The 14,914-nt window shown below is 37.7% G+C and overlaps 1 protein-coding gene across 1 annotated transcript in view; it reads left to right on the top strand.

Annotated features, from left to right (window-relative positions):
• The window catches only part of mapk8ip2 (mitogen-activated protein kinase 8 interacting protein 2), a gene marked incomplete at its 5' end in the record, with an annotated part of 43,630 nt that overhangs the window by 8,580 nt on the left and 20,136 nt on the right, over positions 1-14,914 (top strand). Inside the window, one exon of the mRNA XM_079825482.1 lies at positions 8,771-8,876. Coding sequence (XP_079681608.1) covers positions 8,771-8,876 — 106 coding nt within the window. The remainder of the gene's footprint in view (positions 1-8,770; positions 8,877-14,914) is intronic.

Raw genomic sequence — 14,914 nt, 5'->3', positions numbered from 1 at the left:
TGATCAGTGAGAACACAAACACACATAGCAAAAGACAATGAAAACCATAACATTTTAAGTTAAATAAATAACACTAAGTGAATAATCATCTATAAAAGTAATCACATAACATGTTAAAAGATATATTGGTGTATTACACCTTAAAAAATATTGCATGTTAAGAATAAAATAGACAATATTAATTTGTGCTCACACTTGATGTGTTTTTTGACAAGAAAAAGTTGACGAGCGCTATTTTATTTAATTTTTTTAAATAGCTGCCGCGAGATTATGTTACAGAGTATGAGGCTATATGTTATAGCGTCTTTTGTTGCTATAACAACAGCTGCAACAAGAGTGCTGTATGGTACAGAGATACAAAATGTTGAGAAAGAGAAAGTTGGCTTTTGCGTTGACTTTGGCTTTTGAAGTCAACGGGGAGGAGAATGTCGGTTCACAATGACGTTTGTGGGTGCACAACATTATACGGGGATGAAAACGTTGACGTTGGCGTTTAAAAAAGCGCTCACAACTTTTTTGGAAAACATGGTTGGACCCACTTTATATTAGGTGGCCTTAACTACTATGTACTAACATTTTAATTAATCTTTTGATACATTGCATTTATTGTGTACATACATGTTTTTACATTGTACTTACATTTTGAAAAATACCTGTATGTAATTACATCTGTAATTAATTTCTTAATTTTCACCTGTCCCTAACTTTATCCGTATCCCACCTCAATATCAGCAAAGGTGTTTTGCAATACAATTTGAACACAGTAAGTACATTGTACTTACTTTTTGATGTAAGTACATTGTAGTTAAGGCCACCTAATATAAAGCGGGGCCACATGGTTTACTCCATAAGATTATAATGTAAAACAGATGCTTGCAACCTCAAAAAGACGCCAAGTGTGAACACGTCCTTATGTGTTTTTATGCATAGCAATTAAGTTACTAGGGTGTTCTGAGTGGTTGCTAGGGCGTTGCTTGACTGTTAGTGAGTGTTTTTTACATGTTGCAATTCAGTTGCTAGGGTGTTCTAGGTGGTTGCCAGTGGCAACTGGTGGTTGGCATTGCTAGACTGTTTTGGGTGGTTTCTAGGTGACACAAAGTCCACCGTCGCTATGATATTTTCTCAATGATATGATAAGTCTCTATTGTATTCTGGTCCTTCTCATTGAGTTCATGTTTTGTCACATTTTTTGTGACCCTCTCAGTGTAGAATGTGTGAATATTATATGAAGAATTTATAATAATAATTATTAATTATCACATCTAACATAAAAGTGATATATTATATAATATGATAATGATGATCAGATCTAACATAAAAGTTATATATTATATATATTATACAGTCACCTAAAGGATTATTAGGAACACCATACTAATACTGTGTTTGACCCCCTTTCGCCTTCAGAACTGCCTTAATTCTACGTGGCATTGATTCAATAAGGTGCTGAAAGCATTCTTTAGAAATGTTGGCCCTTATTGATAGGATAGCATCTTGCAGTTGATAGAGATTTGTGGGATGCACATCAAGGGCATGAAGCTCCCGTTCCACCACATCCCAAAGATGCTCTATTGGGTTGAGATCTGGTGACTGTGGGGGCCATTTTAGTACAGTGAACTCATTGTCATGTTCAAGAAACCAATTTGAAATGATTCAAGCTTTGTGACATGGTGCATTATCCTGCTGGAAGTAGCCATCAGAGGATGGGTACATGGTGGTCATAAAGGGATGGACATGGTCAGAAACAATGCTCAGGTAGGCCGTGGCATTTAAACGATGCCCAATTGGCACTAAGGGGCCTAAAGTGTGCCAAGAAAACATCCCCCACACCATTACACCACCACCACCAGCCTGCACAGTGGTGTAACAAGGCATGATGGATCCATGTTCTCATTCTGTTTACACCAAATTCTGACTCTACCATCTGAATGTCTCAAAAGAAATCGAGACTCATCAGACCAGGCAAAATTTTTCCAGTCTTCAACTGTCCAATTTTGGTGAGCTCGTGCAAATTGTAGACTCTTTTTCCTATTTGTAGTGGAGATGAGTGGTACCCGGTGGGGTACCGGCTGTTGTAGCCCATCCGCCTCAAGGTTGTGCGTGTTGTGGCTTCACAAATGCTTTGCTGCATACCTCGGTTGTAACGAGTGGTTATTTCAGTCAAAGTTGCTCTTCTATCAGCTTGAATCAGTCTGCCTATTCTCCTCTGACCTCTAGCATCAACATTGCATTTTCGCCCACAGGACTGCCGCATACTGGATGTTTTTCCCTTTTCACACCATTCTTTGTAAACCCTAGAAATGGTTGTGCGCGAAAATCCCAGTAACTGAGCAGATTGTGAAATACTCAGACCGGCCCGTCTGGCACCAACAACCATGCCACGCTCAAAATTGCTTAAATCACCTTTCTTCTTTCCCATTCTGACATTCAGTTTGGAGTTCAGGAGATTGTCTTGACCAGGTCCACACCCCTAAATGCATTGAAGCAACTGCCATGTGATCGGTTGATTAGATAATTGCATTAATGAGAAATTGAACAGGTGTTCCTAATAATAGTGTAGTGATATAAAGTAAATACATGTGTACACAAACTTTTATGTTAAATGCAATTAATCACAATTAATTTTGATAGCATTAATCATTTATACATATTTTTGTAAGTATGATTAATTAATAAAATATTTGTATAAAACACCTGTAATGAGCTAAAATGTACTTTTAATGAACATCACGCCGATTAGACTATAGAGCAAAGATACTGTAGTAGTACTGTTTGTAGATGCATCCCATTATTATCGCTGCAGATCGTTTTTTTTGGTTCTCATTCATAATTCATGAATCACTGTGAGTCTGTAACTAATATCACAGAGTGGTTCTGAATCTAGAGCACATCTTCTCCCAGGAGCTCCTGTACTGTCTGCAGTGAAGTCACAATTTAGCATGGACTGTGAATTGAGACAGAGACATGCTGGAATGGAGATGTAGAGAAATCAAAATGTAAATATGTAAGGTATGATTTGGTTTAGCCAGCCGGATTGAAGTGGCTTTAGGCCCTAAACACACACACACACACACACACACACACACACACACACACACACACACACACACACACACACACACACACACACACACACACACACACACACACACACACACACACACACACACACACACACACACACACACACACACACACACACACACACACACACACACACACACACACACGCTTTGGTTGCCTTGCTTAGAGGAGTGACGTTCTTTTAAATCCTCTGATATTTCAGTGATTAAACAGAAGCTTATTAAAATGCTTCATCAAAGCACACAATCCACTATCTGGATCCTTGACGTTTTTCTTGTGTATGTGGGATTATTTCCACACTCCCATGTTTCATCTCATGGGAAGGTCATTAGAGGCTCATGTAGAAATATGTTCAGCACTGAAATCCCTGTAAATGGTGCTCTGATCAGGATGGCAGGTTGACAGGCCAGGGTTTTTCTGGAAGCATTAATAATCTTGAGCATTTTAAAAGCCTTTTCAGGGATTGCTGTTGAACCATATGACTTGCTGTTTATGAATCCAAATTAATACACAATATCTTTGAATACTTGAGTCATAAAAATTGCAGTGAATTAGTTAATTCCACTTTTAAGGATGCACAATATTTTGCCACCATATCAGTATCAGCCAATATATGTTCACTTTTAATCGTTATCGTCCGATAATAAAATTTGGTCGATATATTATTGGTTGATTATTTTCTTCAGTTGAAACATTTCAGATGTGCACTGTTCGCCATGATGGTTTTGAATGGCTTGAAATATTATTGGAATCACTTTAATAAAAGAAAATACAGTTAAGTGCAACGTGCAGCACACGTCTGTCATATAGGCTACACAAAATTATAATTTTGAGAAAGAGAACATTATAATTGTGTGCTTGGGACATGGCTTTTAATGGTGAGACTTTTGTTTTTGTAACCAGGCTAAAAAAAAATTGGATTTAGATTTATCAATTTAGCTTTCAAACATAAAAAATTCTCAGTGATTGGTATTGGCCAAAGTTTTCATATCTGTGCATCCCTATCCACTTTGAATCATATTAACATTTAATTACTTATTTTATTTTACATAATGTAGCATACTGCTTGAAATACTATTCTGTCATCATACATAAAAAAGCCAAATAGTTCATTTGGTTGCAGTTCGCTGTGTCCTACATGTCAGAGAAAAAGCAAGCGCAGCTTGTTAGAAGTATGAAAAAATCACCCAGATTAATTATCACCCTTTGTTTGCTCAGAGGTGAGGAAGAGTTAGTAGTAGTTTACCTTTCCATTTTGGTTCTGTTGTGCACCAGTAGAGTCAGGTTGCCAGTTACTGCTATGAGGTGCCAGTGTCGACAATAGCATGGCATCCCTGATTACACCAGCCCATCTCCTGTCCGTTCATCTGGAATCTGACCCATAGGTCAGCACAGCTGATTAGAATCTACACTTGATTTCCCTTGTGATGTGCATCAGCACACAGGGAACTGTCACAAAAAGATTTCCAGTTGATTTTTTTTTAACACTTTTTTTTTTGTTGTGACAAACCGTGCACAAAGTAAGTGCATTTGTTACCTTTTAGGGTTGTTTCTTATGGACGCTTGTTTCCACCACAGAATACAAATTTTAAAAGATAATTGCGACTTTTTATCTCACAAGTGCGAGTTTATATTAAAGGAACATGCCGACTTTTTGGGACTTTAGCTTATTCACCGTATCCCCCAGAGTTAGGTAAGTCCATATATACCATTCTCATCTCCGTGCGTGCCATAACTCTTTCTGACACACCCACCGCTAGCCTAGCTTAGCACAAAGACTGGAGCTAAATGGCTCCAGCTAGCCTACTGCTCAATGAGTGACAAAATAACAGCAACATTTTCTTTTTTACATGTTGTGATGTGTATAGTTACATTGTGTACTAAGACTGACGGAAAGTGAAAAGTTGCGATTTTCTAGACCGGTATGGCTAGGAACTATAGGCTACTCTCATTCCTGCGTATAATAATCAAGGAACTTTGCTGCTGTACCATGGGTGCAGAGGCGCAATGATATTACGCAGCGCCAGAAAATAGTCCCCAGCATGCTCTCTGTGCAGGCAGTTTGTCACGTTGGTTATGTTGATGGAAGTTAGCATATTTTCAGACGCTGCGTAATATCATTGTAATATCATCATATCGGTCTAAAAAATTGCACATTTTAATTTTCCGTCGGTCTTAGTACACGGTGTAACTGTAACTATGCCGTATTTTGTCGTTATTTTGTTATGGCACGCACTGAGATGAGAATGGTATGTATAGACATATCTAACTCTGGGGGATACGGTAAATAAGCTAAAGTCCCAAAAAGTCGGCGTGTTCCTTTAGCTCAGAATTTCAAGTTTATATCTCTCAATTCCTAGAAAATAAGTCAGAAATGCGTGATATAAACTCGAGTTTATAGAAAAAAGAATGACTTTTGATCAATTTTAACTTTTCAGTTAAAAAGTCTGACTTGTGAGATAAAAGTCTCAATTCATTTCTTTGTGTCAGAAACAAGCTTCCATAGTTTCTATCTTGTTTGACTCTTGACATAGTTTAATGTTGTCAGGTTAATTCAGTGTTATGAAATATATTTTTTAATCAAACAGTCATGACAAAACATTTTACAGCACAGATGACAAACTGTTGTATCTCTAAATTAGCAATAGACATACAGTTTTAATATTTAATTTTGCTTTAGAGAATACATAATACATAATTTAAGCACTGTTTGCTAATATCTTCTAGCCTAAACTGTTGATTAGAATGAAACCAGAAAAGTCAATTGAGATCATTTATTTGTGTCTTATAGTCAGAAGAGCAAAAAAGCCCACAGAAATGGGACTTAACAAGTACAACTCACTTTTGAACAACAGTAACTCGCCGATAGGTGTGAGAGCTGAGTCAGCTTACTGGACCCCATTACATTTGACCCTCATTAGTGGTGTCCACTTCTATAAAAGCCGCTTCACTGCCAGACTGAGCTTTCCTGAATGATCACAGCCCAGCAGGTTTAGACAGCAACTCATATAGCCTACATCACACCACAAGAACCTGAATTAAAAATGTTTTGCTTGCTTTTTTACTACACCATAACTGCAGGGTAAAGAAAAAGAAGGACTGACATTATAGTAAGACTTCTGGCACTAAAATAGTTTGACTTTATATGTTAAATGCAGGTTAATCCAGATGGTTTAGCATTATTTTTGGAGGTATACTTTATTATTGAAATAATGTATGGTTTTTAGAAGATGGCTGGTAACATTTTTGTCTGCGTAGTTCAGCTTTTCTGACCTGTGACACAAAAACTAGGAATAGCATGAACATTCATAGAAACCTAGAACAAAATGACTCATTATTGACAAATGTGATTCAAAAGAGCCAGCAGAGAAATGCTCACAGAATAAAGACCAAAACAACTCAACTGAGCAAATGCCTCGTTCAGGAAGTAATTCATCACTGCATAAATCATGCTTGCCCACATAAAGCTGTTTCAAAATCGAGAGAGAGGAATGCTTCTGTTTTAAATGACAATTTACTACACTATTATTCTATTTAAATGTTTATAATATATCTTTATAAAATTACATTATCAAAATCATGCATTACTTTTATTCAGATATGAAAACATTTCTAACCCTGTCTGTCTCTAAAATTCACAAAGCCTGGGAATTTTCACTCGTTCATTCATTCAAGATGGGCTGACACAATTTATAAATAATTTTTTTTAAGCAGACCAGAGCAAGTTACAGTGAGGGGACATGTAACCTGGACCCCTCTAATTCAGCTTCCTGCATCTTTTTTTTTTTTTTAGAATGTAGTTGATGTGCGGTCACAGATATATTGATTATTTTGCAACATCTTTTAAAGTGGCTCGTCCAGTCACATTTTAGATCCATAACTAACCTTTATATAATGTGCATTTTTCATCCTCTGTCAACATTATTAGTTATTTTTGTAGCAATAGTAGAGTAATAGCTGTACAAATTGCCATTAAAACATTGCTTCTGAATCCAGATTTATATGAAAAAATCTATATTTTCAGACAAATGCACCCAGTAAACAAGCCTCTCACTCCTCCTCCCCTTTTTCGTGTTCTGTCTTGGATCCTCCATACATTACAGATCTGTGTGATTGTGACGCTCTGACTGGGAAAAGCTGCATTGCAGCACTGCTGTCAGCCGAGTAGAGCTCAGCTGAGTTGAAATCTTCCCTGTATTAGCGGCTAGCATACACCAGAATCCGGGTAAAAACATGTTGCTGAGCTAGTGCAGAGGCAAAACAGAGGCTGGCCTTATTTAGCAGCATGCTAACCTAAGCTAACCCACTTATAATGAACGGGGTCGTTGGAGGAGAGAAATTATGTGGTTTAAAGATATGACATGTCCTAGCTGGTGATATGCTTCTGTGTTAATGTTTGTGTTAATGTGTGTGTGCAAATACCGTAGAGTGTGCGAGTCTGAGTGACCTTGTGGATTTCTTAGGCTAGTGACCTGTGTGTGTGTGTGTGTGTGGAATCAGCTGATATGTTGTGGCAGCTCATATTTCAGATCAGAATTCCACAGGGGCACACACACACACACACACACACACACACACACACACACACACACACACACACACACACACACACACACACACACACACACACACACACACACACACACACACACACACACACACACACACACACACACACACACACACACACACACACACACACACACACACACACACACACACACACACATGTTTGTTTTTGTGAAATGTGAGGACATTCCATAGGCTTAATGGTTTTTATACCGTACAAACCGTATTTTCTATCCCCTTACACTGCCCCTGCCCCTAAACCTAACCCTCACAGGAGACTGTGCAGTTCACTTTCTGTGAAAAAAAACTTGTTCTGTGTGATTTATTAGCATTTTGAAAAGTGAGGACATGGGTAACGTCCTCATATTTCACCCTCTTTTTGTAATACCTGTGTCATACCCATGTCATTATACACATTTGTGTCCTGATATTTCACAAAAACATGCCCACACACACACACACACACACACACACACACACACACACACACACACACACACACACACACACACACACACACACACACACACACACACACACACACACACACACACACACACACACACACACACACACACACACACACACACACACACTCACGCAGGGGGTGTTTTTGTGAAATGTGGGGACATTCCATAGGGGTAATGGCCTTATACCGTACAAACCGTATTTTCTATCCCCCTACACTGCCCCTGCCCCTAAACCTACCCATCACAGGAAACTGCACAGTTTACTTTCTGTGAAAAAAAACTCATTCTGTGTGATTTATAAGCCTTTTGAAAAGTGAGGACATGGGGAATGTCCTCATATTTCACCCTCTCCTTGTAATACCTATGTCATAACCATGTCATTATACACATTTGTGTCCTGATATTTCACAAAAACATGCCACACACACACAGGCCTATATATTAGCCACCACATCTCATAGATTAGTTTTTTTATGCAGAGGTGGTGTTATTTCCTAAATTACTATCCCTAAACCTAACCATCGCACAAACCTGTTGACTTCAGTACATTTAAAGAAATGCATGTAAATTAAATATATATTTAATTCATGAGCTTTTCGAATAGTGAGAGAACTGGGATGTTAATTATTTTGTGTTTCTGTCTGCAGGCCGTCTCATGACATCAGTCTGGAGGAGTTTGATGATGAAGATTTGTCTGAAATCACAGATGATTGTGGCATAGGCCTCAACTACGACTCTGATCCATATGAAAAGGTATGAACCATTCACAATGCATGTTTTTTTAATTATTTTTTTTAAATAGGAGATAATCTGTTCTGTTCTATTTTTGGCAAACATTATATTATTTTCTTTTAGATAAGCCTATTCTATTCTATTCTATTCTATTCTATTCTATTCTATTCTATTCTATTCTATTCTATTCTATTCTATTCTATTCTATTCCTGCCACAATGATCCACAGCTGTGTTAAACCCACATCTCATTAGTAATAACTCTGAGATCCTTTGTGCACTATGCAAGACAAGCACTTTACCTGATTTACTTTTGACACTGTACGCTGTTTTCTGCAATGAGTCTAGTGTTCTGCAGTAAAGTGTGGTACTTCCTGCCCTATGAGTAGAGGAAACCGTAAGCATCACTTTTAGAATCCAGCTCCATCATGCTCAACATGTTGTTTATGCTCACAGCAAGAGCAGCTAGCATAGACATATAGATATATGGATGTGGCTTATCACACTATTGGAAATAGTGTCATCACTTCACTCGCCAGTTGGCATTTCAAAGAGCTCATTTGCATTTTAAAAGGCTCTTGGTTTGAAAGCATAAATATGCTTATGTGGATTTGATTTTTAACGTAAAGTGGAATTTAATGGTTGCCTCCTGCTAAGCTGATTTGATTTTGTTGATTTTGTTTATGTTTTTATGGCTATCTATCTGTCGGTAAGGACGATAAACCTTCAAACTTTAGCACTTGTTAATAGTTTTTCATCCTTCAAAGTCTGTTTTGACAAACTTTGCTTTTTTTAGTTGAAAATTACAGTTAAATTAATTTCTTTGAATTTCAATTCCTTTTAATTCTACTCTTTTAATAACCTTAGAATTTAAATGTAATTCTGCGTCCAAGCAAACAGGTCAATTCAAAATCAGGAATTAAAAAAAAAAAAAAATCTCAATTAAATTGTGAATGTTAACATCCAATGGAACGGAAACATATGAATTTATGCTAGACTATAAAACACCCAAATGCATTGCCTTTGCCATAGAAGCCCTCCCTGTGTGCTATGTGTTAATATGGTTGGAGTGTGATTAGTTGTATTTGATACTATGTGTGTGTATTTGTGTGCTGGCTGAATTGAAAGCTTGTAAATGTTTTATTGCGGTGGCGGTGTGCCACGGCTGCAGTAGAACGGCTGGTGACCCAGTGAAATTTGCTGCTATGCAGACCTCTCTTCTCAGCTTTCTGCACCTCAGTCCAATTGCAACAAAACCATTTCCTCTTTCTTACCCTGCTCCTAATTTTTTCTGGCTGTCTTCTCAATGTTCAAACGTGCATGTAACGTTTAGATTATAACGCTTTACGTGTCGTTGGTGTGTCAAATTGATTTGAACCACACAACTGCAGTCTATGGGCATCATAGCATGCAGTGACCTCAGATTGTTCAGTATGTAGGCAGATTGATTAGTTGGTACTTGCTGATGATTGGATGGTCCATAGGCTGGTCTTTTATTGATTGATCTAAAAAGTGAGTCTATGCAAGTGGAGGTCCGGACAATACTTTTTTGGAATAATAACATTGTAGTCTAGTCAATGATGAGGATATTGGGCCCTCAGAACCAAAGCAGTGCTGTCTGAGAATTAAAAAAAATGCATCAGTTGAGCCCAATTGGATATGAACATTATCAGATGTTTTATCAGGCTATTATCATTTTTTACATTTAGATACCTGTGCATGGCAGAAGGCCATGTGACTGATACTGCATGGGGGTTCAGGTTTTCCTCTTAAAATCTGAACCATTATTATATTTTGCTTAAAATAAGTATCTACTAAAAGCAAACAATGTGCATAATACTCAAAAAGCTCTCATTATGAGCAGAAACAAAGTAAACTACGAATATAAGTTTTAATTGTCTTTCCTTGCCATCAACAAATAATTTTACACTTTTATAACATTGTTTATTATGAAATGCGGTTAACATGCTGATTAAAAGGCCTAATGCTAAATATAGATAAAAAAAAAAAAAAAAGGATGGTCACAGTCATATACTGTATATTACTGCTGCATTCTTGTGTTCTGAAGCATTTTAGCGAAAGTATTTTGCCGCTCACTGTATTTCTGCTACTATTCCGCATTCTCTGCAGCTCTTGGTGTATTGGTTTATTTCTTTAGTTCGAGACAGAAGCAATGCGCATGGATCGGAAAGGGCTTGAATGAAGCGTGTTTGGCTTTAGATTAAAATATTAGAGGTTATAGCACCAAAGGATCATTACCATAAATGGCCCTGAGCATTTGTGATGTCAACAGCTCCGTTGTTTTGACACGCTGCTCACTTTTAACTGTAGAAACAGTAAAATGGTGCTGCAGTTGTTATTTTGTCTTGCGGCCTAATTGGAACCAAACCTGGTTCCCCGATTTGGAGAAGCCTGGTATACGCAGTGCATCAGGCTACAGTTTTTCTTTTTTTGCCACAGTTAGCAGCACTAATCCAACACACACACACACACACACACACACACACACACACACACACACACACACACACACACACACACACACACACACACACACACACACACACACACACACACACACACACACACACACACACACACACACACACACACACACACACACACACACACACACACACACACACACACACACACACACACACACACACACACACACACACACACAATGCCTGTCCCACAGGATTATGTGATGTGGAAGCAGCACTGCATTGTGTTTGAAGCGGGCCTGTCCCTTGTCTATGCAACTAGAGACTACAAAATCACAGAAGACATCCTCTGTGCCTCCAATGTGCCATTAAGAGCGGTTACATAACAAACCTTCTAGGTTTATACCAGAGCCGTTGAAAAACAGTTACGACACTCCCATAGACTTCCATTGGAACTGAGGAATGCGGAAGTGCATAAATCGTCTCTGTGCTTTTGTTATGATGAGAGGATTTGTAGATAATGGGAAGATTCGTATAAAACGTAAACTTGCACTAAAATTCATTCGAAGTTTTGAGACTATAAAACTTGTTTTGATCGAGATGGATTCTCACTCCTAATAAATTAAACATATGACATATGGTCATTATTTTAAACAGAAATGCCCATGATCGGCTACAACACTCAACGCTGTAAAATCATGCACTCACATGACCCACATAAAATAACCAGATCACTCAAAAAAACATTAATCAACATTATCTTTCCGCAGAATAAAATGCTACTCAAAAGCCTAATCGAAGTCAATGCACAAATAGTGTTAATATTTACCAGAAATTGCAGCAAATATAGTGAAACTGCTATCTGTCCTGGTTATTCCTATTCAAACAGATTGACAGCACGGAGTTGTTTGGAACTATTGAGAGCTCCATGAACCACGTGACCACGTGGTGGCGAGATCAAAGAGTGTCGCAACTCTCTTTTTCTATGGCTCTGGTTTATACGAACGATAGCTTTTGCTTTTGGAAAATCCATTAAATGTCAAATGTTTTTTTTTTAATTGGTTGAAATAACTTCATATTAGCATTGTTTTGAGGCGTGAGCTACAGTATAAGTAAAATATTTTATCACATTCTTTAAAAAGTTAATTATCAATATATAACAATAATGATGCATATTTTTTATTTATTTATTTAATATTAATTATTAAACATTTTATATAAATACTTTGTAGGGCTGCTCGATTATGGAAAAAATCATAATCACGATTATTTTGGTCAATATTGAAATCACGATTATGTAACACGATTATTTCACATGACTTTGGGAATGTGTTGCATTTATTAAAAAGACACCTTTCAACAATTCAATTGAATCTTCAATTGAACTATTAAAATAAATAATATAACATATTCAAATCAAAGTATAAAAGTATTCAAGTAAAAATGATGACCACAAATAAATAAGATCAACAATATGGTTCGGCTAGATATGCTTTTCAGGTTTTTCAGGTACGTCTAACATTAGTTTTCAGGTACAGAAATACATCAAATGTAAAATAACATTGCATATTTGAGTGCATAAATTAAAGATTAATCCTATTAAACTTACAAAAGCTATTCAATTAAGAGCAGTGAGTGATGTCCTTGTCTTTTGTTGTTTGACATTAAATAGACAGCAGTAAAGGCTACTGCCCCTTTAAGACCTAATGCTCGGATATGCTTCATCTTTCTCGACTGTATAAAGTTTACTCAAGGCATATACAGACTATGTCTGCTAGGATACTCATCAAGATGAATGTTGACATACGTTTTGTGTGAGTTTGTCCGTTCAAGAGCAAGACTTAAAAGAGAACTCAATATTTGCGCGCTGAGAGACGTGTGCACGCTCTCGGATGAGCGCACAGAGACACATTTTCTCACAGCGCGCGCTACTTCTCATTCGCGTCTTCTGGCACTACACCCGGGTGATGACGGCGAAAATGACTGGTCATATTCGAAAATATGGCAGCACTCGCATGCAGTGAACAAAGTTTACAAAGAGAGAATTATTTGAAAAATATGAAGGAAAAAAAAGGACGTTTACACGGCACCCCTGCTCTCGTCAGTTTTCGTTTCTTTATTAGATTGTCATAGGTCACTCTGTGTTTAATTTTCAAGTGGTTAAACAAATTTGTGGTGTTCCCTTGCGTTGCAGCCACTACCATGTAGCAAATCTTGCACGTAGCATGTTTCTGCTCGTCGTCTGATTCCTCGAAGCCAAACTGTTCCCAGACAACGGAGTTGGTTTTGGTTTTGCTTTTTTTGCTCACCAAACGCGGATGAAATGCACACGAGTCACGACCTGAGAGAGTTTGTGGCTTCGGGAGGGGCGGAGGGGCGGATGTGCGCGTGCGCGTTTCATTCAGAACGCAAGACAAAATAAGAGTGTTCTTGCAAAACTGAACATGGCAAAATAATCGTTTTTTTCTCAATTGTACTATTTTGGTGTCCGTTGGGAGCCAAAATCGAAATCGAAATCGAAATTCAATTAATTGCACAGCCCTAATACTTTGTATTTTTTGAAAATGCAAAAAAGATTAATTGTGATAAGTGTTTGATTATGAATCAAAAAACAAATTTCACTTTTCATATGTAGCCTTACACCTTTTTTGGTGACTATATGCAATTGCTAGGAAAGCTTGACAGGTTAGCAACAGTAACTAAGGGGGGTGGGGCTTAGCAGAGGGTCAGTTCTACACTTCAGAGACTGCATTTAACTCCACTTTTAGACAAACACTTGTGAAATTCCCTAAGCACTTCCCCTCTGGGAAATCCTCGCTTTCATTTTGAAATATTTAGACATACTCTCGATCGTTATTTTGACAGAGGGAGCGAGTCTACACAGTGGGTACCTGTGACCTGAAAACTGATCAAAGAAATCCATTTTGAAGAACATCTCAATTTTCTAATTCCACTGGAATAAGGCGAAGAACGAGGAGTGAGGACTCTGGAGGTGGACATCATGAAGCTTCGAAGCGTTATGAATCAGAGAGTCGATTCAGCGGTTTGAATCGCCAAATTTCAGCAGTTTGGCGGTTTGACACGCGATTCGAATCATCATTCGGCTCATTGATTCATAACACTTCGAAGCTTCATGATGCTTTGTTTTGAAATCGTCATCACTATGTAAGTCGTTATTTAGGGGTTTTTTGCGCACAAAAACTATTGTCGCCGATTCATAAAGTTATTTTAGAACCACTGTAGTGAGATGGACTTTGTAACGACGTCTTTAGTACCTTTTAAGGGTCTTGAGAGTGAACCGTGCATTGTGTCAATGGAGGCCTTTCAGAGCCATCAGATTTACACTAAAATATCTTCATTTCTGTTCCGAAGATGAATGGAGGTCTTACGGGTGTCCAACCACATGAGGGTAAGTAATTAATGACAGAATTTTCATTTTTGGGTGAACTAACCCTTTAAAACAGCTTCTAAAGACCTGGATGAGACCTCCTGCATTCTCTGTGAAATATGTATAAATACATTTTGGCTATTTGTGACTGTGCCCATTGTGCCAGTCAAGAACAATTGTGACATTAACATTAACATTTCTAGAATGATTCTTGTACAGATAATG

The sequence above is a fragment of the Gobio gobio genome, assembly GCF_949357685.1.
Source record: "Gobio gobio genome assembly, chromosome: 9".
Classification (NCBI taxonomy): domain Eukaryota; kingdom Metazoa; phylum Chordata; class Actinopteri; order Cypriniformes; family Gobionidae; genus Gobio; species Gobio gobio.
Note: the sequence above shows the minus strand (reverse complement) of the source record. Positions and strands in the feature narration are given on the sequence as shown.